The 26,535-nt window shown below is 43.5% G+C and overlaps 1 protein-coding gene across 1 annotated transcript in view; it reads right to left on the reverse strand.

The window, feature by feature from the left end:
- The window catches only part of LOC144695511 (E3 ubiquitin-protein ligase TRIM69-like), a 149,358-nt gene extending 123,059 nt beyond the window's left edge, over window positions 1-26,299 (reverse strand). Inside the window, exon 1 of the mRNA XM_078566388.1 lies at window positions 25,960-26,299. Coding sequence (XP_078422514.1) covers window positions 25,960-26,194 — 235 coding nt within the window. The 5' untranslated portion in view covers window positions 26,195-26,299. The remainder of the gene's footprint in view (window positions 1-25,959) is intronic.
- Window positions 26,300-26,535: the final 236 nt, after the last annotated feature.

The raw sequence follows: 26,535 nt of genomic DNA on the forward strand, positions 1-26,535 counted from the left end.
TGTGTGTCGTGAATGTTACTTGGTACTTGTCAGCCCAAGCCTGGATATTGCCCAGGCCTTGCTGCATTTGGACATGGACTGCTTCAGTATCTGAAGAGTTCCAAATGGTGCTGAACAATGTGCAAGAATCAGCGATCATCCCCACTTCTGAACTTATGATGGAAGGGAGGCCATTGATGCAGCAGCTGAAGATGGTTGGGCCGAGGACACTATCCAGAGGAACTGTCTCGCCAGTAGGTGATAATAACGTTAAAAACACATTCCTGCCATCTCTGAACCATTACTTTCTGTTTCACTTCATTATATTTCCAAATATCATCAACTTTCCTTGTGTTCCAAACCATTCGAGCCTTTCTGGTTTTCTCATGGAAGTGTCAACATTTCATGTTGAAAGTCTCTTCCAAATGAACATTCAAAAGTGATTTGACCAAATCAGTTGTGAATATCCTTGTATATTAATTATCCAGTTTTAAGCCATTTAAGGACCCATTGTGACAGGGTTATGATTGAGATCAGTGTTCCTTATTAATGAATTGATTATATCGAATCATGAGAACACAAGAACTATAAGTGGGAGTAGATCATAAGGCTGCACCAGCCTGCTCTGTAATTTGACCATCCCTGATCCTCTGTCTCATCTTCACCTTCCCATCCTCTCCCATATTCCTCAACATGCTGAGAGGTTTTCAAAATACAGTCTATCTCAGCCTGAAATAATTTCAGCAATGGAGCATCCACAGCCTTCGGGGGAAGAGAATTCCAAAGAAGTTTCTCCTCATCTCAGTCCTAAGTGTTCAGCCCCTTATCCTGAGGCTGTGCCCTAGTGTTTTCGATTCTGCAGTCAGGGGAAACAACCTTGCAGTGTCAGCCCTGTCAAGGCCCTTCATAACCTTGTACGTTCCTTTGAAATCACTTCTATTCTTCTGAACACCAGAGATTATAACCCGCCAATCAAAGGACAACCTTTCATCCCAGGAACCAATCTAGTGAACCTTTGTTGTATCGAAAGATGAATTTTTTCTGAAATAGATTTTTCTTCAATATTTCGTTACTATTTGCATTCTAAATCATGAAACAGATATATTACATGTCAAGCCTTCGTTTTTTAAGATTTGAAGTCATTATGAATAATATTTATAATTTTACCTGGCATTCAGAAGGTGTGCACACTTATTGAGGATTTTGCATGGTAAATAAGAGAACAAAAAAAAGACCTCTGGACTAGCCTCGAAAATATCTATTACATGCCTCCACTCTTTTTACTGAGTGGATCCTTTAACTAGCCCAAGAGGCCTTGTTTTATATTTGGTTCGGAGTCTTCTTCATAACTTACGTGAATACCAAACATTTGACAGCATAACATAGAATACACTTCAATATGCCACTTCATATTGTTGCTCAGTTATTTTTGGAGAACTGGTCGTACCTCGCTCCTCGGACATACTCTCCTGAAATTGACAAAACGTATCTGTAAACACGTTAACAGCAGACCGATGGCAGTGCACAGTCGACAAGGTGCAACTTTGCAATGTGAAAGAGCACGAGAATGAATCATAAACATGTTGAGCAACTGGCTGATCTCAAATGCCAAAAACCTGAAGGGGAGGTTTGGACCTTGAAGAGGAATTGATGTATACTGTCGGAAGGAAAGAATTGTAAAGCTATTTAGCAAAGGCGAGCCAATTGTATTGGACTAACTGATTTAAAGGTTAGTGCAGTCAACGTTCTGGCGTTCAATATTAAGGGTGAGTGATTGGCCAGCTTGTGACAGGGATTTTTATAAACAGATACAAAGTCAACAAGAAACAGAAATAAGTGCTGGAGGAAACCAAATAATCAGTTAATTGAAGATGCAGTGACGAAAGGAAAACACTTCTAAAAACACAGAGAAAGGGACGATAATATGAATCTAGAGGAATAGTAATGGGCTATGCAGCTTCGGCAACCTTTACGACCATTCAGTTGAATCAAGCAGCAACTCCTAATGCAGGTGACCAAATCATGAAGGAAGAAGTTGTTAGGAAGTGAGAGACTATGTTTAGGACAAAAATGCGGTTGGTAAGGTGCAGGGAGATTCTGGCTGCAGGAAAGTGGGTAGTGATGAGAGTGGGACTAATGAAAAGGGAGTTACCTAGAGATGGATAGGTTCACATTGAAAATAAATGACAAAGGACACTCGTGTAACAGAAACGACTGAATGGCAATTTAAGAAATGATGCAAGGACTCTGAAACTTCCCATGCAAGGCTGGCCTAGAAAATCAGAGCAATTTTCTTCACGATATTTCCTGCCATAATAAAACAAATGTTAGGAAAATTGCAAATAGGAATATCGGCCGGCCAATCTGCTGCAAAAATAATGGCGGTTTGTAATTTTTAAAAAAAGGTAAGACATTCACGCGTTGTCAATGTTGCTGACAAGGCCAGCATTTATTTTCCACCCCTAATTACATTTGGGAAGGTGGCACTGAGCCACATTCTTGAAAACAATTGAATGGCTTGTTAGCCCATTGGAAGACAGTTCAAAGTGAATCACAATACTATGGCTCTGAAGTCACATACGGAGCAGCCCAGGTAAGTATGGCAAATGTCCTTCCCTAAATGGCATTAGAGAACCAGATGACTGTTTACAACAATCCCATTGTCTCATGATCGCCATTACCTATTCTATTTTTCCATTTCAGATGTCTTTTTAGTTTATTGAATTTAAATTCTCTGGCTACCGTCACAGGATTTGAACTCATGTCGCCAAGTCATTATTTCAGGTCTCTGGATTACTAGTCCAGCAACATAACCATTTTGATGATGTTCTTGTGACAAAACAGGAGCGATGACCAAATAAAAGCAATGGAACTGCTTAGTAGCGTGGAAGTCGATGCAAGAAACATTTTCAGCCGACAATAAAGAGAAGGCCACGAGGAAATGCGATCCCACATGACACCGATTGATTAATTAAATCTAGAGAGCAGGCGGATGATATACAAGGGCTAGGTAACATTACAAGGGTAAACTAAGGAACAAAGGATAGTCATATCTACACTAAGCTGTAGAGATGGAAATGCTAAATGCATTAAGCATAATTAATTCTTTCACGTATGGCTGTGTGACTCTGGAACTACAACACTGTACAAATATTTTAAACAAGGTTGTCTGCAGAGGCGAACATTCAATCCTTCGAGCCTGTTCCACCATTCTGTTAGATCATGAGTGGCTCTGTACCTCAACTGCATTTACCCACCTTTATTCTCTCTCCATTAATGTGCCCAATCAACAAGAAGCTGTCATCCCTCAGTCCTGAAAACTTTAAATTGATTTATCCTAGTGTCCAGTTTTTTTGAAGGAGAGTTCCAGGTTCGCGTCTCCTGTTAATAGTTGTTTTCTCTCTCTCTCTCTCTCTGTATTTGCAATCACTTATCGGGAACATTAGCGTACAGGATGGACATGATGGTGTCTGGATGGGTAGTGCGCAGTTACACTATTAACTATACACCGTCTGATCAGGATATGAAGCTGGGAAATTTACTTCCCAGATGGGATGAGAAGAGAATGGGAAAGCAGGCAGGATTATGTTAATATTCATTTCGAACAGCCAACTGGATACCAAAGTGGCTCTGAATCTAGTTTGATAATATGATACATGGCTGCTTCGTGACCCATTGCGTTAGTGAAGCCACGGAAGACTTGATGACATAAGTGGTTTATGACATCAAGGATGAATGTAAAGAGAAGCTTTTGGAGGCAGCCTCATATAATCTGGAATTGAAAAATGATGAGTGCCTGCAACAATGGATTAAGAGACTCAAGTAGCCGCCGCGCAATGAGCAAGTTGAAGGCGCAATGCGCATTAAATTCAATCTCTATATCTGGTGTGAGCTCAGAATCACGGAATCTTACAGCATAGAACGATGCCATTCAGCCCCTTCAAGTCTGTGTCGGCTCTTTGAAAGAGCTGGCTAATTTATTCACACACTCCGGCTTTCTCCCCAGAATCCTGAAAATTCAAGGACACTCTAATTGTCTTTTGACAGTTATTTTGGAATCCGCGTCCATCGCCCTTTCTGTTAGGATGTTCCAGATCTTAACAGCCTTTTTTTTCCACAAAGCTTTTTCCACATTTTCTTTCTAGCTCTTTTGTCAATTATTTCAAATCTATGATCTCTTATTACCGACCAACTCGTCAGAATGACTGGTTCCCCCTTATTTTCTTGTTCAAAACACCTCAGAAATTTGAATATCTCGATTATGTCTACCCTTAATTTTGTCTACTCCAAGCAGAACAAGCCCAGCTTCACACAACTGACCTCACCCATTCCTGGTCTTATTCGGGTAACATTCTTTGGACTATCACCAATGTGGTTTCCAGATTTGTACACAATATTCGGGCTGAGGACCATCCGTCATTCGTAAAGATTTAGCATGATTTCCTTGTTTTTTGTTTTCAATATTCTCATTGACAAAGCCAAGTATCTTATATGCATGCTTGACTACATTACCAATTTGCCCTACCACATTCAAAGATTTGTGAACGTGCATCCCAAGGTATTTCTACTGTTCCAGCCTATTCGAAGCACCGGGTTGGCCTTGTCAGGTGTGGTGGTGATATTAAAATCTGGAAAGCTGGAATATTGAACCAGAATGCAGGAGATGAAATCCAACTTTGTGCTGTTGAGAAATTGAATTAATTTTATACCAAATGAGAATTTAGAATGGTAAGCGGTTATTTGGTCAAAGCTTTCAAGATATTAAGCTGAATGTGTATAGAGTCGATAAATAGAAACTGCTTGTGCTGGTTGGGGAATTTGGGCTGGGGAGCATATTTCTGGAAATAAGATACAAACCTTTCAGGAGGGAGATTATAATAAAAAATGTGATAGATGTTTGCCATTCTATAACCAAATTACTATTCTTGCTCGATCAATTTTACATTTTAAGTCCGAGATAGATAGATACATTCTTGTCAATCAAAATTATTGAGGGATATGGAACCAGGCAGAGTATAGAGTTCGGTCATAGATCAGCCATTAAATTGCTGAACAGGATAGAGGGACTAAATTGCCTCCTCCTTTTGCTGTGTTCCTTATGGAAAAAGGGGGCCTGAACGAATTTGTATTTTGACGCCCTTTGGGTGTCAGTATGTAGTAGTATTTAACGAATGTATCAGGAATAAAAAGGCAACGCCAAAGGTTATTTTACAAGTTAAATAATAAGCAATCATAAAAATAGCATTGCGTCTAAGTGATACATGAACTTAACCTTAAATTAAACAATGAACTAATAAAGAACGTCAATAAATAAAAATATTTGGAAACTTTTAGTCACATCTTTCTCGATAGACAGAGTGGCCAGTGAAGATAGCGTGTCCTCTCCCATGGTTAATCACAAATATTATTTTATACGCATCAACTTTGAGCAACTCAGTTCGTTGCTCACCACTAATACAGGCATGGTTAAAAGGATTCCGAGAGTTGTCTATGTATTTGGAAACATGCTGTTGCAACTTCACGTTTGTTAAGTTTCAACAGCACTGCAGTCAATGGAAAGCATTTTTTTGGATTTAGACAAATTCTGCGTGGAAGTCCGCTCCAGCAATATTAGACACTCTTCACCACGGTGCCCTGGGATGACGCTGTCTCATACTGTCTCATCACGGAATGTTGTCAGGACTCATAGCCTTGCCGTATCCAGTGCCTTCACGTGGAGTGAATTGAATTGCCTGAAGACTGACATCTGTGATGCTGGGGGCCCACAGAGGAGACTGAGGTGGATCATTCACTCCGCACTGCTGGCTGAAGATTGTAGCAAATGCTTCAGCCTTATCTTTTGCACTGGTGTGTTGGGCTCCCCCATCATTGAGGATAGGGATATTTGTGTGTCTTCCTCCAATGAGTTGTTTAATTGTCCATCACCATTCACGACTGGATATGGCATGACTGCAGAACTTTGATCTGATCCGTTGGTTGTGTAATCGCTTAGTTCTGTCTATCACGTGCTGATAATACTGTTTAGCATGCAGGTCGTCCTGCGTTGCAGCTTCAAAAGGTTGCCATCTCATTTTAAAGTTTGCCTGATGCTGCTCCTGGCATGCCATCCTGCACCCTTCACTGAACCAGCGTTGAACCCCTGGCTTGATTGTAATGGTAGAGTGGAAATATGCCAGGCCATGAGGTTATGGGTTGTGTTCGAATACAATTCTGCTGCTGCTGATGGCCCACAGCGCCTCATGGAGGCCCAGTCTTGATTTGTTCGAAATCTATCCCATTTACACGACAATAGTGCCCCACAACACAGTGGAGCATGTGCGGTGGTCGCACCTACTGATACTGTCATGGACAAATGCATCTGTGGCAGACACATTGGCGAGGATGTGGTCAAGTATGTTTTTCCCCCTTGTTGGTGACTTTCCCACCTGCCACAGACCCAGTCTAGCAGTTACATCCTTTATGACTCAAACACCGGTGGTGCTACCGAGCCACTCATTGTGATGGGCATTGAAGTCCCCACTCGGGGTACAGTCTGCGCTCTTGCCACCCTCAGTGCTTCCTCCAAATGATGTTCAACACGATTCATCAACTGAGGGGTGGGCGGTACGTAGTAATCAACAGGATGGTTTATAGCCCATGTTTGACATGTTGACATGGGACTTCATGGGGCCCAGAGAGAATGTTCAGGACTCCCAGTGAAACTTCCTCCCGACTGTGTACCACTGTGCTGCATCTGTCCTTCCAGTGGGACAGGACATACCCAGGGATGGATGATGGTGGTGTGTGGGACATTTTCTGTAAGATATGTTTCCGTGAGAATGACCATGTCCAGCAGTTGCTTGAATAGTCTGAGAGACAGCTCTGCCAATTTTGGCTCCAGTCTCCAGATGATAGTAAGGAAGACTTTGGAGGCTGGACTTAGCTGAGTTTGTCATGGTCATTTCCGGTGACTAGGTCGATGCTGGGTGGTCCATCCCTTTTAAGCTTTTTAGCAGACTGAAACAACTGAAGGCTTGCTAGGCCATTCCATAAGACATGTAAGAGTCAACCACATTGACCTGGGCCTGGAGTCACATGTATTTCCTTCCCTAAAGGATATTCGTGAACAAGATTTCCGCTCCACCTCACCCCCCACCCCCCACCACCCCCCAATCCCCATCTCATCCCCGCAATGGTTTCATGGTCATTATTGGGCTTTTAATTTCAGACTTTTATTGGATTCAAATTTCACCACCTGCCATGGTGGAATTTAAACCCGTGTCCTCAGAGCATTACTAGTCCAGCGACAATATCACTACGCCATCGCCTCCCCACAAGGAAGAATTTAAACTGTAAGAAAAAGGGACATTTAATTTTTGGCAAGTGTCCACTTGTCAACCAATCTTCACCCGTTTCCCTTGCAGTATAAATTGTTGTTCCTTTTGAAATTTGGTATTTTTGCGTCTTTCCTAATCGGTGCAAGACAAAAAGCTTCAATAGCTTTTTTAAACTTTCAGTGCTTCTCAACTTCTGCACAACCAATAAACTACTTAGTTCATTGCCAGGTTTTGTATCATCCGCAAACTTTGAAATTGTGCTTTCTATATTCCAATTTAGATGATTTATATGGAACAAGAAAATATTATCATGGATTGTTTAGGATTGCTTACCAAGTTGTCTCAATCCTGAAGAAAATGCCATCATTTTCGTCATTCAGTGCTTTGACCAAGTTGCACTGTTATTTGTGCAAGATATTGCACAATTTAGAAAATTCAGAGTCGTTGAGGTTCTGCAATTGACTCGACTGTTCCTGTGAAGGAAAATACAGTTTGTTAAGGAAGGAAACAAAGCACCGCGATCATTATGTTTAATAAGAACCTAAGAACCTAAGAAATAGGAACAGGATTAGACCATTCGGCCCCTCGAGCCTGCTCCGCCGTTCAATAAGATCATGGCTGTTCTGGTTGTGTTTCGATTTCCATATTCCCATCTAACCTCGAAAACCTTTTATCCTCTTGCCTAACAAGAATGTATCTACCTCTGCCTTAAAAATATTCAATGACCCTGCCTCCACCACCTTCTGAGGCAGAGAGTTCCAAAGCCGCAAAACCCTCTGAGAGAAAAATTTTCTCCTCATCTCTGTCCTAAAAGGGCGGTCCCTAATTTTAAAACAGTACCCCCTAGTCTTGGGCTCACCCACAAGAGTAAACATATTTTCGACGTTCGCCTTGTCAAGGCCCTTCAGGGTCTTGTATACTTCAATCAAATCACTCCTCACTCTTCTAATCTCCAGTGGACGCAAACCCAGCCTATCCAACCTTCCCTCATAAGACAGCCCTCTCATTCCAGGTACCAATCTCTTAAACCGCCTTTGAACCACCTCCAATGCATTGGCATCCTTCCGCACAAAGGATTTGATGTGCGGTCTCACCAATACCCTGTATAACTGAAGCTTAACATGCTTATTTTTCTGCTCAATCCCTCTCATAATAAAGGATAGCATTCCATTAGCCTACTTAATTTCTTGCTGGACCCTCATACTAAATTTTGTGATTCATGTACTAGAACACCTAGATCCCTCTGCACCTCAGAATTATACAGCTGTTCTCCACTTAAGTAATCCTTTTTTTTTGTTCTTCCTGCCAAAATGAACAACTTCACATTTTCCCACATTAAACTCCATTTGCCTGATGTTTACCAATCACTCATCCTATCTATATCCATCTGCAACCTCCTCATATCCTACTCACAGCATATTTTCCTGCCTATCTTTGTGTCATCTGCAAAGTTAGCTACCATGTCTTCACTCCTCTCATCTAAGTTATTGATGTAAATCGTAAGGAGTTGAGGCCCCAGCACAGACCCTAGTGGGACACCAATCATCACATCCTGTCAATCAGAAAAATACCCATTTATGCATAATCTCTGATTTCTGACAGCCAGCCAATCTACTATCCATGCTAATATGTTACCCACTACACGATGTGCTTTTATTTTCCGCAATAATCTTTGATGTGGCACCTTATTAAATGCCTTCTGGAAATCCAAGTACAGTACATCTGAAAGTTCTCTGTGCATGTTACTCCTTCAAAAAACTCCAGCAAATTGGTTAAACATGATTTTCCTTTCACAAAGCCATGCTGACTCTTCCGTATTGCATTGATCTCTTTCAAGTGACCAGTTATAACCTCCTTAATGATTGATTCTAATGACTTCCACATGACAGGTGTCAAGCTAACTGGCCTATAGTTTCCTGGTTTCTGCACCCCCCCCCCCACCCCCCACTTCTTGAATGGACAGGTTAAATTTGCTACTTTCAAATCTGTTGGAACCTTTCCAGAATAGAGCGCATTTTGGAAAATAAACACCAGCGTATCAACCATCTCATTAACCACCTCTTTTAAGACCCTAGGATGTAATCCATCAAGACCCGGAGACTTGCCAGCCTGCAGCTCCATCAATTTGCTCAGAACTATTTCCCTAGTGATTTCAACTTCACCAAATTCCTTTTCTCCTTTCGCCTCCTGATTTGCAGCTCTTACTGGAAAGTTTTTTGTATCTTCAATAATGAACACAGAAGCAAAATATTTGTTTATTTCTTCTGCTATTTCCTTATCATCTACTATTAGATCCCCACTGTTAGTCTCTTGAGGACCAACATTCACTTTCCTACTCTTTGAATTTTTAAATACCTGTAGAAACTCTTGCTATCCATTTTTAAATTTCTAGCTAGCGTCCTCTCATAATCTAATTTATTTCTCCTGATTATCCTTTTAGACATTCTCTGCTGTATATATTCTGTCCAACCATCTGTCCTGCCACTCATTTGGCGGAGTTATGTGCTTTTTCCTTAAGTTTGATGCTTTCCTTACATCTTTAGTTAACCACAGATGATGACTCCTCCCCTTAGAATTTTTCTTTATAGTAGGAATGTACTTATTCTGAATACTCTGATATATCCCCTTAAAGGCCTGCCACTGCTTCTCCATTGATCTGTCCTCTAGCCTAGTTTCCAAGTTCACTTCAGCTAGCTCAGCTTTCATCCCCACATAGTTGGCGTTATTTAAGTTGAAGATACTAGTCTTAGACCCGCTCTTCTCCATTTCAAACTGGATGTGAAATTCAATCATATTGTGGTCGCTGGCGTGCCTTTACTCTGAGGTCATTAACTAATCATGTCATGTTACACAGTAGCAAGCCTAATATTACCTGCTCTCTGGCTGATTCCAGAACAGGCTGCTCTAATAAACTACCTCGAAAGCATTCCAAGAACTCCTCTTCCAGGCTACTACTGCCAATCTTATTTTGCCAATTTATGTGTACATTAAAATCACCCATGATTATTGCCATCACTTCATCACAAGCATACAATATTGTCTCTTCAATACTTTGCCCTACACTGTGGCTACTGTTAGGGGGCCTGTAGGCCACTCCTGCTAAACAGATTATCCCCCTACTATTCCTCATCACCACCCAAACCTATTCTAGATCCTGACCTCCTGAACCAAGATCATCTTTAACTGTTGCACCAATGCCCTCTTTAATTAACAGTGCTACCCCTCCACCTTTACCTAGCTTCATATTCTTATTGAATGTCATGTACCCTTCAATATTAAGGACCCAATTGTTGTCGCCCTGCAGCCACTTCTCCATAATTGATATCAGATCATATACATTTACTTCAATGTGCGCCATCAATTCATTTACCTCGTTATGGGTGCTACAGACATTCAGATAGAGAGCCTTTAGTTTTGCCTTTTTGCTACCGTTGTAATATCTAGTCTTGACTATTGATGTATTCTTGGGTTTTTTCTCTCTGTCCTTTCCTGCCATTCCTGACCCTCATTTCTCTGCGACCTGAATATTCAGGTATACGTGAGCTTCAGGAAGGATAGGAAGCTGGGGAAAGGTGGTGGCATAGCTCTGTTAATTGAAGATGGCATTAGTGTTGTGATGAGAGATGACCTTAGCTCTAAAATGTCAAGACATGGAATCAGTTTGGATGGATCTAAGAAAGTGCAAGGGGCAAAAAGCATTGTTGGGAGTTGTTTATAGAATACCGAATAACATTGATAATGTCAATCATAGAGTTGCATGGAACAAGGCTAATGCAGTAATCAAGGGAGATTTAAGTCTACGTATATACTGGGTAAACATAATTAGTTCCTATGTTGTGGATGACGAATTCGAATGCATGCAAGACAGCTTTCTGGAGCAGTACATTGCAGAACCAACTAGGATCAAGGTATTTTAGGTCTAGCATTTTGCAATGAAAAATTGTTAATGAATAATCTTATTATAAAGGAGCCTTTGGGAAAGAATGACTATAATAAAATATAATTATAAAAAAAGATTTTAAGTGGTTTAGTTGAATCAGAAACTAGGGTCTTAAATCTAAGCAAAGGAAACTATGAAGTTATGAGGGGAAAATTTGCTATGGTGGATTAGGAAACTATGTTAAAAGATACTGTCGGCAGGCAATGGCTACCATTTAAAGAACTAATACATAAAGAAATCAAGGCTGTATTAGCTAAAAGGAAGAGATGTGTAAGGTTGCCAAAAAACGGTAAGCCTGATAATTGGAAGCATTTTAGAATTCTGCAAAGGAGGTCCAAGAAAAGTATTAAGAGAGTAAAAATAGGATATGAGTGCAAATTAGCGAGAAACATAAACAGAAAGGATTGGGAAAAGGTTCCATAGTTCCACACAAAGTGATAAGATCAGTAAAAACAAATGTGGGTCGATTACAAACGGAGTATGAGTATTTATAATGTAGAAAAAACGAAATGGCGAAGGAACTAGACAAATACTTCGTGTCTGTCTTGTCTAAGAAAAATACTAAAAGAAAAACCTAGAAACAATGGGGAATCAAAGGGCGAGGGTAACGAGGAACTGCAAGGTTAGTAAATTAGTAAAAATAAGTAGAAACATTAATGGGACAAAGTAGATAAATCCCCTGAACTTGATTTTCCACATCCCAGAATGTTGAAAGAGGTGGCTGCAGAGAAAGTAGGTGCATTGGTGGTCATCTTTCAAAATTCTACAGACTCTGTAATTGTTACTGTAGATTAGAAACAGCAAATGTAACCCCACTATTTAAGAAAGGGGGAATAAAGAAAACATGGAACTTGAGACCCATTTGTCTAACATCTGTCATAGGGAAAATCATAGAATCTGTTATAAAGGATGTGATAACAAAACAGTTAGAAAATAATTGTAGGATTGGGTAGAGTCAATATGGATTTATGGAAGGGGAATCATGTTTAATAATCCTGTTGGAGTATTTTATGAGGATGTAACTAGCAGAATAGATAAGGAGGAACCTGTGGAAGTGGTATAATTAGATTTTCAGAAAGCTTTTGATAAGGTCCCACGGAATAGATTAGTAAACACAATTAGAGCATATGGGATTGGGAGCGGGGAATACACTGGGTTGGATTGGGAACTGGTTAACAGGCTGAAAGTAGTCAGTAGGAATAAATCGGTCATTTTCAGATTGCAGGCTGTGAGTAATGGTTACCATAAGGAACAGTGCTTGGGCCCCAGTTACTGACAATCTATATCAATGACTTGGATGTGGGGATTAAATGTAATTTTTCTAAGTTTGAAGATGCCACAAAACTAAGTGGAAGTGTGAATTGTGAGCAGGGTGCCAAGGCGCTTCAAGGGGATTTGTAGAGGATAAGTGAGTAGGCAGAAAATTGGCAGATGGAGTCAACGTGGAGAAATGTGAGGATATCCACTTTGGTGGGAAAAATAGAAATACAGAGTGTTTCTTAAATGGTGAGAGGCTGGGAAATGTTCAACTTCAAATGGACTTGGGTGTCCTTGTTCATAAGTCACTGAAGGCTAACATGCAGGTACTTCAAGGAATTACGAGGGGAAATGGCCTTTATTGCATGAGGATTAGAGTACAGGAGTTAAGAAGTCTTACTGCAGTTATATAGACAGATCCTTGCTGAGAACACACCTGGAGAACTGTGTGCAGTTTTGGTCTCCTTACCTAAGGAGACACATTGATGTCATAGAGAAAATAAAACGAAGGTTCACCAAACTAATTCCTGGGATGGGGGATTTGAAGGATTAAATAGACGGGGCCTTTATTATCCAGCTTTTTCAAGGAGAGGTGATCTCATTCAAGAGTACAAAATTCTTGCGGGTTTCGACAGGGTAGATGCAAGGAGGATGCTTCCCCTGGTTGGGTGTTCTAGGACCCGGGGACAAAATAAGGGACAGACCATTTTGCATTGAGGAGGAATTTCTTCATCAGAGGGTGGTGAATCTTTGGAATTCTCCGCCACAGAGGGCTGCAGAGGCTCAGTCATTGAGTATGTTCAAGACTGAGATTGATAGATTTCTAGATATTAAAAACAGCAAGGGATACGGGGATAGTGCCTGGAATAAGCAGGTTGTCTTATGAGGATAGGTTGGAAAGGCTGGGCTTATTTCCACTGGAGTTTAAAAGATTGAGGGGTGACTTAATTGAAGTATATAAGATCCTGAATGGTCTTGACATGGTGGACGTGGAAAGGATGTTACGTCTTGTGGATGTGTCCAGAACTAGGTGAGACTTTTAAAATTAATGCTCGCCCTTTTAGGACAGTGATTAGAATATTTCCTCCCAGCTGGTTGTGCGACTTTGGAGCTCTCTGCCTCAGAAGGCAGCGCAAGCGAGGTCATTGAATATTTTTAAGGCAGAGGGAGATAGATTCTTATTACGCAAGGTAATGAAAGGTTATCGGGACAGATGAAAATGTGGGATTCGAGACTAAAACAGATCTACCACGATCTTATTGAATGGTGGGGTAGGTTCGAGGGGCCGAATGGCCTACTACTGCACCTATTTCGTTTGTTCATATGTAAATTGTGTTGAAGTAGAAGATCAGCGATAATCTCATTGAATGGCAGAGCGGCTCGAAAGGCTGAATGACTTACTCCTGCTCCCCTTCCTTATGTTCTTATTGACAAGATGGTTAAGGGTCTTGTAAAATTAGGAAAACTGTAAGGAATGTATTTGAAAAAATATATTAGGTGTTTTTTAACTTTGTAGAATCATAGATACTTACAGCATGGAAGGAGCCCTTTCGGCCCATCATTTCTGTGCCAGCTGGCAAGGACACATCCAGTCTAATCTTACTTTCCATAACTTGGTATTTGCAGTTGAAATTTCAAATGCCTATCCAATTACCTTTTAAAAACATGCTGTGAAGTATTCCGTGTTTAGCAGCATTTGGGGGCACTGATCCCCAGGTCCCCACCTTCACCCCTTATGTGAAAAAATTGCTGTCAATGCCCATCTCAACCTCTACCTCTTGCCCGAAATCAATGCAACCATTTAAAGGACCAACTGCCAAGAGGATAGAGCCTTCCTTTCCACTCTACCTAGACATCTCATAGTTTTATAAAGTTCATGATCTCTGGCATCCACTTCCTCTGTGAATTCAATAAAAATCTGAAACTATAAGTCTAATGATGACCATGAAACCATTGCCGATTGTTGCAAAAACACGGCTGGTTCACTAATGCCCTTAAGGGAAGGAAATCTGCCGTCCTTTCCTGGCCTGGCCTAATGTGACACCAGGCCCACAGCAATGTGGTTGACTCGTAAATGCTCTCTGAACAAGGGAAATTAGGGATGGGCATAAATGCTGGTTTAGCCAGAGACGCCCACAACCCATGATTGATTTAAAAAAAAATCATCCTTGCCTCCCCACACGCAACCCGCTCCACACACCATACCCTGCCCTCTGCAACATCCCCAAGCGCCATACTCCTCAACCCCTATCGCCTCCTCCAAAACCGACACCATTTCTCACACCCCGTCATCCATACCCTCATACCTGTCTTGCACACGCTGTCGCCCCCTCTTAACACCAACCCCATCCTCCTCCTCACTTCCCAACCCTGTTCCTCCGCACCACAGCAACGCTCACACCTGCACCACCTCAACCCCCATCCCCTGTCCTCACCCTCTCCACAACATGCCATTTCCGCTCCACCACACATCGCCAATCGCCCTCCTCCAACCTACCCCCATCCTTCTACTCCTCAACCAACCAATCTCTCCTTCTCCTCAAGCCCCCATCCTACTTTCCCCTCATCCCAAATCCTCCGCACCACCAAAAGCCTTCTCATCACATAAAACCTCTTCCTCAGCCCCAAGCCTAGAACCATAGAACTATAGAAAAGTTACAGCACAGAAGGAGGGGAGGGGGTGGGAGGGAGGGTGGGGGGGTGGGCAATTCAGCTCATCATATTTGTGCTAGCCGAAAAAGGAAAAAAAACACTAGTTGCCCATTTTGATCACAACTTCCAGCAGCTAGTCTGTAGTCTTGCAGGTTGCAGCGCTTTAGGTGCAGATCCGGCGCCTTTTTAATGAGTGTTTCTGTCTCGATCACCAAACCAGGCAGTGAATTCCAATAATCTACCACCCCCTGGATGAAGGAATGTTTCATCATGCCCCCTCTAATCCTCTACCAATCACATTAAACCTGTGCCTCCTGGTAATTGACCTCTTTGCTAGGGGCAACAGGGCATCCCTGTCTACCCTATCTAGGCCCTTCATCATCTTGGGCACCTCAATTAAGTGACCCTTCAGTCACCTCTGTTCCATGGAAAACAACCCTAGCCTATCCAATCATTCCTCATAGCTACAATTTTCAAGTCCTGGCAACGTTCTTGTAAATCTTCTCTGTACTCTCTCGAGAGCAATTATGTGCTTCTTGGAACGTGGCGACCAGAATTGCACACAAAATTCCAGCTGTGGCCTAACCAGTGTTTTATACCGTTCCATCATTACATCCCTGCCTTTGTGCTGTATGCCTTGCCAATAATGGCAAGCATTCCATATGCTTTCTTTACCAACTTTTCCACCTATCCTTCCTCCTTCAGGGACCTGTGGACATGCACACCAAGGTTCCTCACTTTCTCTACCTCTCCCAATACTTTCCCATTTATTGTGTATTCCCGAGTTTTGTTTGCCACCTCCTCCCAACCCCCCCGACCCCCGCCTCCCCCCCCCCCCCCCACCACCACCACCACCACCAAATGCATTACCTCACAATTCTCGGTATTGAATTCCATCTGCCCCACTTTTCCATACACTCAACCGAACCATTGATGTAATTCTGGAGACAACAGCTGTCCTATTCATTATCAACTACGTGGTCAATTTTTGTGTCATATGCAAAGTTCTCAATCATGCCACCCACATTTAAGTCCAAATTATTAATATATACGACAGACAGCACGGACCCCAATGCTGAGCTCTGTGGAACGCCACTGGAAACCATTTTCCAATCTGAAAACACCCATCAACTATTAAAGTTTGTTTCCGGTCGTTGAGCCAATTTTCAATCCAACTCGCCACATCCCCCTGTATCCCATGGGCTTTTACTTTTCTGACCAGTCTGCCATGTGGGATCTTGTCAAATGCCTTACTAAAATCCATGTAGACAACATCCACTGCACTACCTTCATCAGTTTCCTTGTTACTTCATCAAAAATATCGATTAAATTAGTAAGGCACGACCTTCCCCTAACAAAACAAGTCCGACTATCCTTGATTAACCCATTCCTTTCTCAGTGGCAGTTTATCCTGTCTCTCAGAATTGATTCAAATAATTTGCCCAGCACAGAAGTTAGACTGGCCAGTCTAAAAATATTTGGTCTATCCCTCACACGCTTTAAAAATAATAGCACAACTTTCACAGACTTCTAATCCTCTGGTGCCTCGCCTGTATCTAGTGAGGATTGGAAAATGATCCTCAGGGCATCCATTATTACCTCCCTGTCTTCTTTTATCAGCCTGGGATACAATTCCTCCACCCCTGGCGATTTATCCACTTTCAAGGATGTCAGTCCCTCCAGTCCTCTCTCAATGTTCTTAAGGAATTAATTAAATCTACTGTTTCACATTCCTCCTCTTTAACTAGAATATCTGCTTCATCCCTCTCTTAGTGAAGAGTGGGACAAAGCACTCATTGAGAACCCTGCCCTCTTCTTCAGCATCAGAGCACAAGGTTCCATGAACATCTTTGATCGGCCCGAACTTTTCCTTTGTTATTCTCTTGCTCTGAATGTACTGGTAAAACATTTTTGGGTTTTCTTTGATTTTACCTGCCAATATTTTTCATATCCTCTCTTTTCTTTCCTAATTACCATTTTTAATTCACCCCTCTACATTCTATACTCCTCTAGGCTTTCTGCAGTATTACGTTTTCATGATTGCCATAAGCCTTCTTTGTAAACTTAACTTGTATACTTCTATACAGCCAGGGGTCTCTAGCTTTGGCAGTACCACGCTTTTTCACGATCAGTGAGCTTGCACACGAGCAGGGGAAATACCACATCCTGAGTGAGAGTCAGCCTGAGTGAGTGTGGGTTTTGGCAATTTGGTACACAGTGGGAATTCGGTGCAGGGAGGAAGAGGTGCTCTTTGCACTTTTTCTTTGCTATCCAACTTCTTAAATCTTCAGAGCGTGGTCTTGCCCTGCAGCAGCAGTAGAGGCTACAAGGGAGAGAAATGACTGGTAAGTAGTGGGTAAGGTCACATAATTGTTTCCTACTTCTTTCGCTTATAGCTTAAGGTCTTTTTCGTGGTTTATAGTTTGTATATTCTGTAGGAACGAGGATCAGGAAAGAATGGCCCTAGAGTAATTGATTTAAAAGGTTTAATCTAAAGGGATAAGTCATGGCAGAAGAGCTGAAAGCGATGGTGTGCTCCTCATGCTCCATGTGGCATGCTGGGAAAAGTTCCAGTGCGAGGAACCAGCATGTGTGCAGGAAATGTGTCCAGCTGCAGCTCCTGGAAGCTAGGATTTCAGAGCTGCAACAGCTGGGACCACTGTGGACCATCCGCGAGTCTGAGAGCATCGTGGGTACCACGTTTAGAGAGATGGTTACACCGCAGCTGAAGGTACTTGAGGAAGGAAGGGAATTGGTGACCATCAGGCAGTCCACGAGAAACAGGCAGGGAGTTCAGGATTCCCCTGGGGTCCCGCTTGCAAATCGGTATTCTATTTTGGAGGCTGATGAGGTCGCTGGTTCCTCCAGGGAGTGCAGACAGAGCCAAGCTTCTGGCACCACAAAGAGCCTGTCTCTATAGGAGGGGAGGAAAAGAGGAAGAGGAATAGTAAGAGGGGATTCTATATTCAGGGGAACAGATAGGCGCTACTGTGGCCATCAACGTGACTCCAGGATGGTGTGTTGCCTCCCTGATGCCAGGGTCCGAGATGTCACTGAATGGCTTCAGGGCATCCTGAAGGGGGAGCATGATAAGGCAGAGGCAAAGGCACATATTGGTACCAATGACATAGGTAGAAAGAGGGATGAGGTCTTGCACCAAGAATTCCGGGAGTTAGTCAGTCGGCTAAAGAGCAGGACCACCCGGTTTGTAATCTCCGGATTACTCCCAGTGTCACATGTTAGCGAGCACAGAAATAGGAGAATAGCGCAGATGAATATGTGGCTTAAGGGTTGGTGCAGGAGGGAGGGTTTTAGATTACTGGATCACTGGGACCATTTCTGGGGAAGGCAGGACCTGTAAAAGCGGGGCAGTCTACATCTGAACCAGGGTGGGGATAAAATCCCAGCGGGTGTATTTGCTAGTGCTGTTGATAGGAGTTGAAACTAATTTGGCAGGGGGAAGGGGCATAGAATGTTAGCAGAATAGGGACATATCATAATACAGTAAAACAATCAAATCAGAGGGATTACAGCTGCATTAAGTTTCAAGGGAATAAGGCAAGGCTGGAAGGCCTCTACGTTAATGCCAGGAGTATTGTAGGTAAAACGGATGAGCTAAGGCTGAGGATTAACACGTGGAATTGTGATGTAATAGCTATCACAGAGACGTGGTTGAGGGAGGAGCAGGATTGGCAGCTCAACATTCCGGGATCTCGAATCTTCAAGCGAGACAGGGGAGGAGGTAAAAGAGGAGGAGGCATTGCATTATTTGTTAAGGAGTCCGTTACTGCAGTAAGGATAGATGATATCTTGGCATCGAATGAAGCTTTGTGGGTAGAGTTTAGGAATAGAAAAGGGGCAGCCACATTGTTAGGTGTTTATTATAGACCCCAGGATGTCAGTAGGAAATTGAGGAGCAAATGTGTGCACAATTCACGGAGGTGTGTAAAAGCAATAGCAGTAGGTTAATTATATTAGGTGATTTCAACTTTCCCAACATTAATTTGGATAGACATAGTGTTTAGGGCTTGGATGGAGTGGATTTCTTGAAATGTGTACAGAAGAACTTTTTAGGTCAATATGTAATGCGTCCAACAAGAGATGGCGAGGTGCTAGACCTAATTCTGGGGAATGAAGCCACTGAGATGGTCGGGGGAAGCATTTCAGTGATATCGACCACAACATGGTACAATTTAAGCTTGTTATGGACAAAAAAATCGACAAGTTGCAAAAAACAATGTTTTGGATTGGGAAGAGTGGATTTTTGTAAAATAAGGCAGGATCTGGCCAAGGTAGACTGGGAACAGCTACTTGTGGGGAAATCTACAGAAGAGAAATGGGGGACGTTCAAAAAGGAAATGGGGAGGATACAGGCTCAACATGTTCCCTCTAGGGCGATAGGAAGGAGTAACAGGCCCAGAGAACCATGGATGACCAAAGATATTCAGGATACGTTGAGAAGGAAAAGAGAGGCTTTTAGCAGGTACAAAGGGGAGCAAGTCAGCGGAGTCATTAGTGGAGTACAGACAGTGCAGGTTGGAGCATAAGAAAGCAATAAGGAGAGCAAATAGGGGTTATGAGAAAGCTCTGGCTGGTAAAAGTAGGGAAAATCCCAAGATATTCTATAATTATATCAATGGGAAGAGAATAACGAGGGAAAGAGTAGGGCCCATTAGGGACCAAGGGGGCAATCTATGGGTTGAGCCAGAGGACATCGGCCGAGTGTTGAACGAATACTTCACATCGGTCTTCACCCAAGAGAATGAGGATGAAGGTATGGAACAAATTTGATTGATTTTTTCGAGGAGGTAACTAGGTGTGTGGATGAGGGTACTGCAGTTGATGTAGTTTATATGGATTTCAGCAAAGGCTTTGAGAAGGTCCCACATGGGAGACTTATAAAGGAGGCAAATGCACATGGGATACAGGGTAATTTGATAAGGTGGATTCAAAATTGGCTTAGTTGTAGGAGACAGAGGGTGATGACAGACGGCTGCTTTAGTGACTGGGAGCCAGTGTCCAGTGGCGTACCACAGGGATCTGGGCTGGGTCACCTACTATTTGTCATTTATATAAACGACATAGATGACTATGTGGGGGGTAGGATTAGTATGTTTGCGGATGGCACAAAGATTGGCCGGGTTGATTGTCTTGGGCTAGAGGAAGATATAGACGGGATGATCAAACGGGCACATAAGTGGGAGATGGAATTTAACCCTGAAAATTTTGAGGTGATACACTTTGGAAGGAGTAATTTGACAAGGAAGCATGCAATGAGCAGCATGACACTAGGAGGTTCTGAGAAACAAACGGGCCTTGGCGTGTGTGTCCATAGATCTCTGAAGGCGGAGGGGCATGTTAGTGGGGTGTTGAAAAAGGAATATGGAACACTTGCCATTTTCAATCGAGACCTAGATTACAAAAGTAGGGAGGTCATGTTGAGGTTGTATAGAACCTTGGTGAGGCCACGGCTGGAGCACTGTGTGCAGTTCTGGTCGCCACATTATAGGAAGGCTGTGATTGCACTGGAGGTGGTGCAGAGGAGATTCACCAGGATGTTGCCTGGGATTAAACATTTAAGTTATGAACAGAGGTTGGATAGACTTGTGTTGTTTTCCTTGGAGTAGAGAAGACTGAGTGGCGACCTGATCGAGGTGTACAAGATTTTGAGGGGCATGGACAGGGTGGATAGGGAGCAGCTGTCCCCCTTAGTTGAAGGGTCAGTCATGGGGGGACACAAGTTCAAAGTGAGGGACAGGAGGTTTAGGGGGGATGTGAGGGAAAACGTTTTTATCCAGAGGGTGGTGACGGTCTGGAATGCGCTGCCTGGGAGGGTGGTGGAGATGGGTTGACTCACATCCTTTAAAAAGAACCTGGATTAGCAGCTGGCAGGTCATAACATTCAAGGCTATGGGCCAAGTGCTGGTAAATGGGATTAGGTAGGTAGGTCAGGTGTTTCTCACGTGTTGGTGCAGACTCGGTGGGCCGAAGTGCCTCTTCTGCACTGTGTGATTCTGTGATTCCTTCTGGGGACGTGTTTACACTGTGCCTGTAGAACCTCGCTTTTGAATAACTCCTGCTGATTTAACACCATTTATCCTTCAAGTCGTTGTAACCTGCCCACTTTCACCAGATCACCTCTCAGTTTCGTAAAATTTGCTTCCCCCCCGTTTAGAATTTTTATCCGTGCTCTATCTTCATCCTTTTCCCTAATTATAGTAAATCTAACTGTATTATGGCCCCTATCTCAAAAATGGTCAACCACTGCTGCTAGATCCACTTGCCCAGTTTCGTTTCCTAATATACTGCACCTAGGATTACAGCCCCTCGCTTTGGGCTTGTTATGTGCTGGGGAAAAATGTCCTTTTGAATGCAGTTCAAGAATTTTGTGCCCTCTGTGCCTATTACATTCTTCGTATCCCAGTTGATTTTAGGGCATTTGAGGTTCCCAACCACGGTTGCCTTGTTGTTTTTGCACTCAGAAATTTGCCAACGTATTTGCTCTCCTGTCTCCCTCTCACTGTTTTGGGGTCTATGGTACACTCCCTGTCGTGTCGTTGTCCCTTTTTATTCCTGAGATCAACTCATGTTGGCTCATTCGATGGTTCATTTATTAAAACACCCTCCTCACAACTGTAATTGATCTATAGCCAATAATGCTTCATCCCTGCTTTTTTATCCCCCTCTCTATCCTGCCTGAAAAACAAATATGGGATGTCCACTTGCCATTATTGTCCCTCTTTATGCCAGGTTTCCATTATAGCAATAATATCATGCTGCCATGTGCCTCTTATACCACCCCATCCTCGTTACACCATCTGACTCTCATCCGTAATTCCCTAGTCCTCTTATCCTTATCGCACTCCCACTTACCTCACCATCCCTCCTCTTCACATCCCTGCTACCCCATCCACCTCGCCCCAATCCCCACCTCCAAACAAGTCTCTCTTCCCACACCCCATCGTCCACATCCTCCAATTCCCCTCCTCCTTAACCCATTCCCCTAATCCACTCGTCCTCAGCCTCTTCCCCCTCCACACTTCATCCCTGTCCCACTTCATCCTTATCTCCCATCGACCTACCGCCAACCCCCTTTACCCCGGTCCTCTTACCATTCCTCCTCCTTACATTGCACGTCCTTTACAACCCCTCCTCCTTAACTCCCCCCATCTTACGCCACCCATCTTGTCCTCTGCCCCTTCCATCTCCTCCTTACTCCCTCGCCTCTCCTCCTTACACCCACACCCCATCCTTAACCCCCTTTCCATCCTCCAGCTCTGCACCGCTGCCACCCCTCTCCTCTTCCTCACAAACTCCTCCTCACCCCAGCTCTAACTTAGCCAACCCGTAAACCCACTTCCACCTCACCCACTCCACCTTACCCCAGATTTCCCTCGCTTCCAAATAACCTTGTTGTCGCCTGCTCCTCCAACTCCATCCCTCATTCACCCCTCCTCTTCCAACTCACCCAACATCTCCCCGCCTCCAACTCAGTCCACCATTCCCTCTCCTCTACCTCATCCCGGGCCCCAGCACCCCTCCTACATCACATCCTCAGCCCTCCCTCCTCCACATTATCTTTCATTCACATCTTCGTTCACATCAACCCCCATCCCATCTTGCCCACCTCACCAACCCCACCCCCTCCCCTTGATGACCACCTCCTCCTCCTCACCGCCTCCACAGGCTCACCCCTTCTTCTTCCTCCTCCTCTTCCTTCTCCCTCCAGTGCCCCTCATCCGATGCCTCCATCTCCTCTCCACCCCGCCTTCTCTTCTTCCTCACCGCCACACGCCTCCTACCCTCCCCAAACCCTCCCCTAGCCCATCCCTCCGCTTCCACGCTCCCCTTCCCTTTCCCGCCCACCCCACTCTCTCACCCCACCCTCCCCTTCCTACTCTCCCACCTCGCCACCAACACCCTCGCCTCCCACACCCCCTCCCTTCAGTTCCCCCACCCCTCCATATTACGGAAAAGGAGGAGGCTATTCGGCCCATTGTGTTCAGATAGGCAGCCTATAGAAAAATATTTCAGTTCCACTCTCCTACACTATCTCTGTAGCCCTTTTAGGCATATGAGATTTAAACTTCTCCGCTTGAGGAAAGTTTATTTCTCTCAAGAGCTCATTCAATATCATTTTAAAATTCTTTATTCTCACTTCCACCACTCTCATAGGCAGGAAGTTGCTGGTCATTTTCACTTGCTGTATAAAAAAGTTCTTCACGTCCCTCTTGTATCTCTTGACCGATATTGAAATCATTGTCGCCTACTCCTTGTACCATCAACTAATGGAAACAACTTTGCTTTCCCTATCTGATCTAATACGGTCATAATCTTGTACCCATTTTTCACATCTCCCCTCAGTCTCCTTTGCTCCAGGGAAAACAACCTAACCTTGTAGCTAAAATCCCTCATCCCTGGAACCATTGCTGTACATTTCCTTTGCACCCTCTCATGGACCCTCACGTACTTTCTAAAACCTGGTAACCAGAACTAGTTGTGGTCTACCATTCAATGAAATTAGAAATATTATCCATTACCCCTCCTTTAACTGTGCTGCTTCTCTTACTAGCCCCACGTTGCTATAGTTATACGTTCCTGCAAGGCATAATGGTCTCTTAGGTGAATACAAAATTAAAAAAGTACAATGGTAGATCAAAAAAGCAACAACTTATATTTGTACAGCGTGTTTAATGTAATAAAGTGTACTATGGAGCTTCGCATGATAAAGCAGTACATGGCACTTAACCACATACGGAGATAGCAGGTAAAAGCGTCTAAATGTGTATAGAAAACAAAAACAGAATTACCTGGAAAAACTCAGCAGGTCTGGCAGCATCGGTGGAGAAGAAAACAGTTGGCGTTTGGAGTCCTCACGACCCTTCGGCAGAACTGAAGTAATATTAGGAGAGAGGTGAAATATAAGCTGGTCTAAGGTGGGGGTGGGGGGAGAGAGAAGTTGAGGGTGGCGTGGTTGTGGGGATAAGCAAGCAGTGATAGGAGCAGATAATGAAAAGATGTCACAGACAAAAGGATCAAAGAGGTGTTGAAGGTGGTGATATTATCTGAGAAAAGTGCTAATTAAGAATGGATGGCAGGACACTCAAGGTACAGCTCTAGTGGGGGTGGGCGTGGACAGACTAACAAAGTATTAGTTGTATTTTTAAATCTACAACTAATACTTTTCTAGTCTGTCCACCCCACCCCCACTACAGCTGCACCTTGAGTGTCCTGCCATCCATTCTTAATTAGCACTTTTCTTAGATAATATCACCACCTTCAACACTTCTTTGGTCCTTTTGTCTGTGACATCTTTTGATTATCTGCTCCTATCACTGCTTGCTTATCCCCACAAAAAACCCTCCCTCAACTTCTCTCTCCCCCCGCCCCCCACCTTAGACCAGCTTATATTTCACCTCTCTCCTAATATTACTTCAGTTCTGCCAAAGGGTCGTGAGGACTCGAAACGCCAACTGTTTTCTTCTCCACCGATGCTGCCAGACCTGCTGAGTTTTTCCAGGTAATTCTGTTTTTGTTTTGGATTTGCAGCATCCGCAGTAGCTTTTAGCTTTTTGTTTTTATAAATGTGTATAGATATGCCTCGGATTACATGGTCGCTCTATCTTAACAGATGCATTTTTTAATTAATCACTTTCCTAATAAGCAAATATAATGAATATATTGGTGGACTCCCAGATACCCTATCACCCTGCACAGAGAAATAAATGCCTCTGTTTCATCCGTCTGTAGTGCCTGTGCCTAAATCAGAAGGTGGTGACAGAATTGCTGAGCTCTGCTTGGTGCGCCAACTGAGAATACAGACCAGGGAACTCGGGGCTGGATTGCTGCTGAGACATACTATCTGAAACAGAGTGACAGTGGAGGTGCAGTGATGAGCTTTCGTACTAGCAAAAGGGCCAGACGACATAGGAGGGAGGTGTTTTACGCAGCAAGTTATTATTTGGAAAACACTGCCTGAAGGGTGGGGTAAGTAATTTCAATATTAACTTTCAAAAGGGAATTGAATTAATATTTGAAGGGCTACATTATTGCAGGGCCGTGGGGAAATGTTGGGGGAATGGGACCAGCTGGGCAGTACTTTCAAAGAACTGGCATAAGCAGGAAGGGCCGAATGCCCTCCTTATGTGATTTATGGTTCTATGAACCTTCCCATCTGAAGCAGGAGGGTATTCCAGCTGCCCACCTCAGGACCATGATCAAGGTGGGGATGGACGAAGCGCCAGTGTAAACATTAGTGCCATTTCCATGCGACCACCTCTCGTTTTCACCCGACAGCGATTTTATAATCCGGGTCAATAAGTTCGGGATGGGTTTTGTAACGAGCTAAAGTGTGGAGCAAGGAGTAAAAATAAAAGAACAGTTTTGCTTTATGCTCCCAGGATCTAATAAAGAACTGAAGTGCATGGTTTTAAATAAAGTGCAGTTTCAATTGTTTAGTTTACCAAAAGCATTGACAGTACGCCTGCACTGATTCACCTCAAGCACAACAATATCACTTCTGTGGAGCAACATTACAGGCAGGAAGGTCACCGAGTTCCGACAGTTCACAGCTCATTCTACCTCGGTAAGTTTAACTCTACAATTGAGCTTCAATTTGTTTCTTCTCTCCCCCTCCCAGCCGTCATTCGATGCTGGACTGAAAATGGGAAAGAGTCTCTCAGTGAAAGTGTGGATCAAAGTATGGGGAGGGGGCATTCTGTAAAATGAGACCTGCCACCTTCATAGCCCAGGTAAACCCCGATCTTCCGGGGTTTCGCACTTAAGGAGAGGGATGCTTCCGCTTTAATTTTCGACCTTTCTTGGCCAGATTCGCTAATAGCCGATTTAACCTGAGGTTTCTTTCCGGAAACTTCTGTCTACATTCCGGGCAGGAGTTTATCTCCTTCTTTTCCCAACACTGGGTGATACAAGAGCGGCAGAAGTTGTGTGCACAATCCAGTGTTACCGGATCAGTGAAGAGATCAAGACAAATGGGACAAATTGTCTCCTCGGTCAAACTCTGGGCCTTCTCTGGAAGCCATGTCCTCATTCAGTACTTCCTGATTCAAACCGTTTTCAGTTTTGATGTTGCTGCGTTAACATATCAGTTCTGTTATTTCCTGGTGAAGTTGGTTGCAATGCTCAATAACTTCATATTATAAACTAATCTCTATCCTGTTTCACACGTCTTTCACACGTGAATCTAAAACCTCGCACAGTATAAAGGAAAAACATGGTTAGTTGACGGGGCGCACGGGCGGTGGTGCGCAATAGGTAATTGAACCTTGTCGGTGACAAGCTCAGTGTGACTGGAACTGAAGATGGTTGATGAGAAGAAAGAAGTCCCCAAGATGGGAGCCAAGGAAGCCTTAAAGAAACCTCCAGCAAAGA

The sequence above is a fragment of the Cetorhinus maximus genome, chromosome 21 (genome assembly GCF_964194155.1).
Source record: "Cetorhinus maximus chromosome 21, sCetMax3.hap1.1, whole genome shotgun sequence".
Lineage (NCBI taxonomy): Eukaryota > Metazoa > Chordata > Chondrichthyes > Lamniformes > Cetorhinidae > Cetorhinus > Cetorhinus maximus.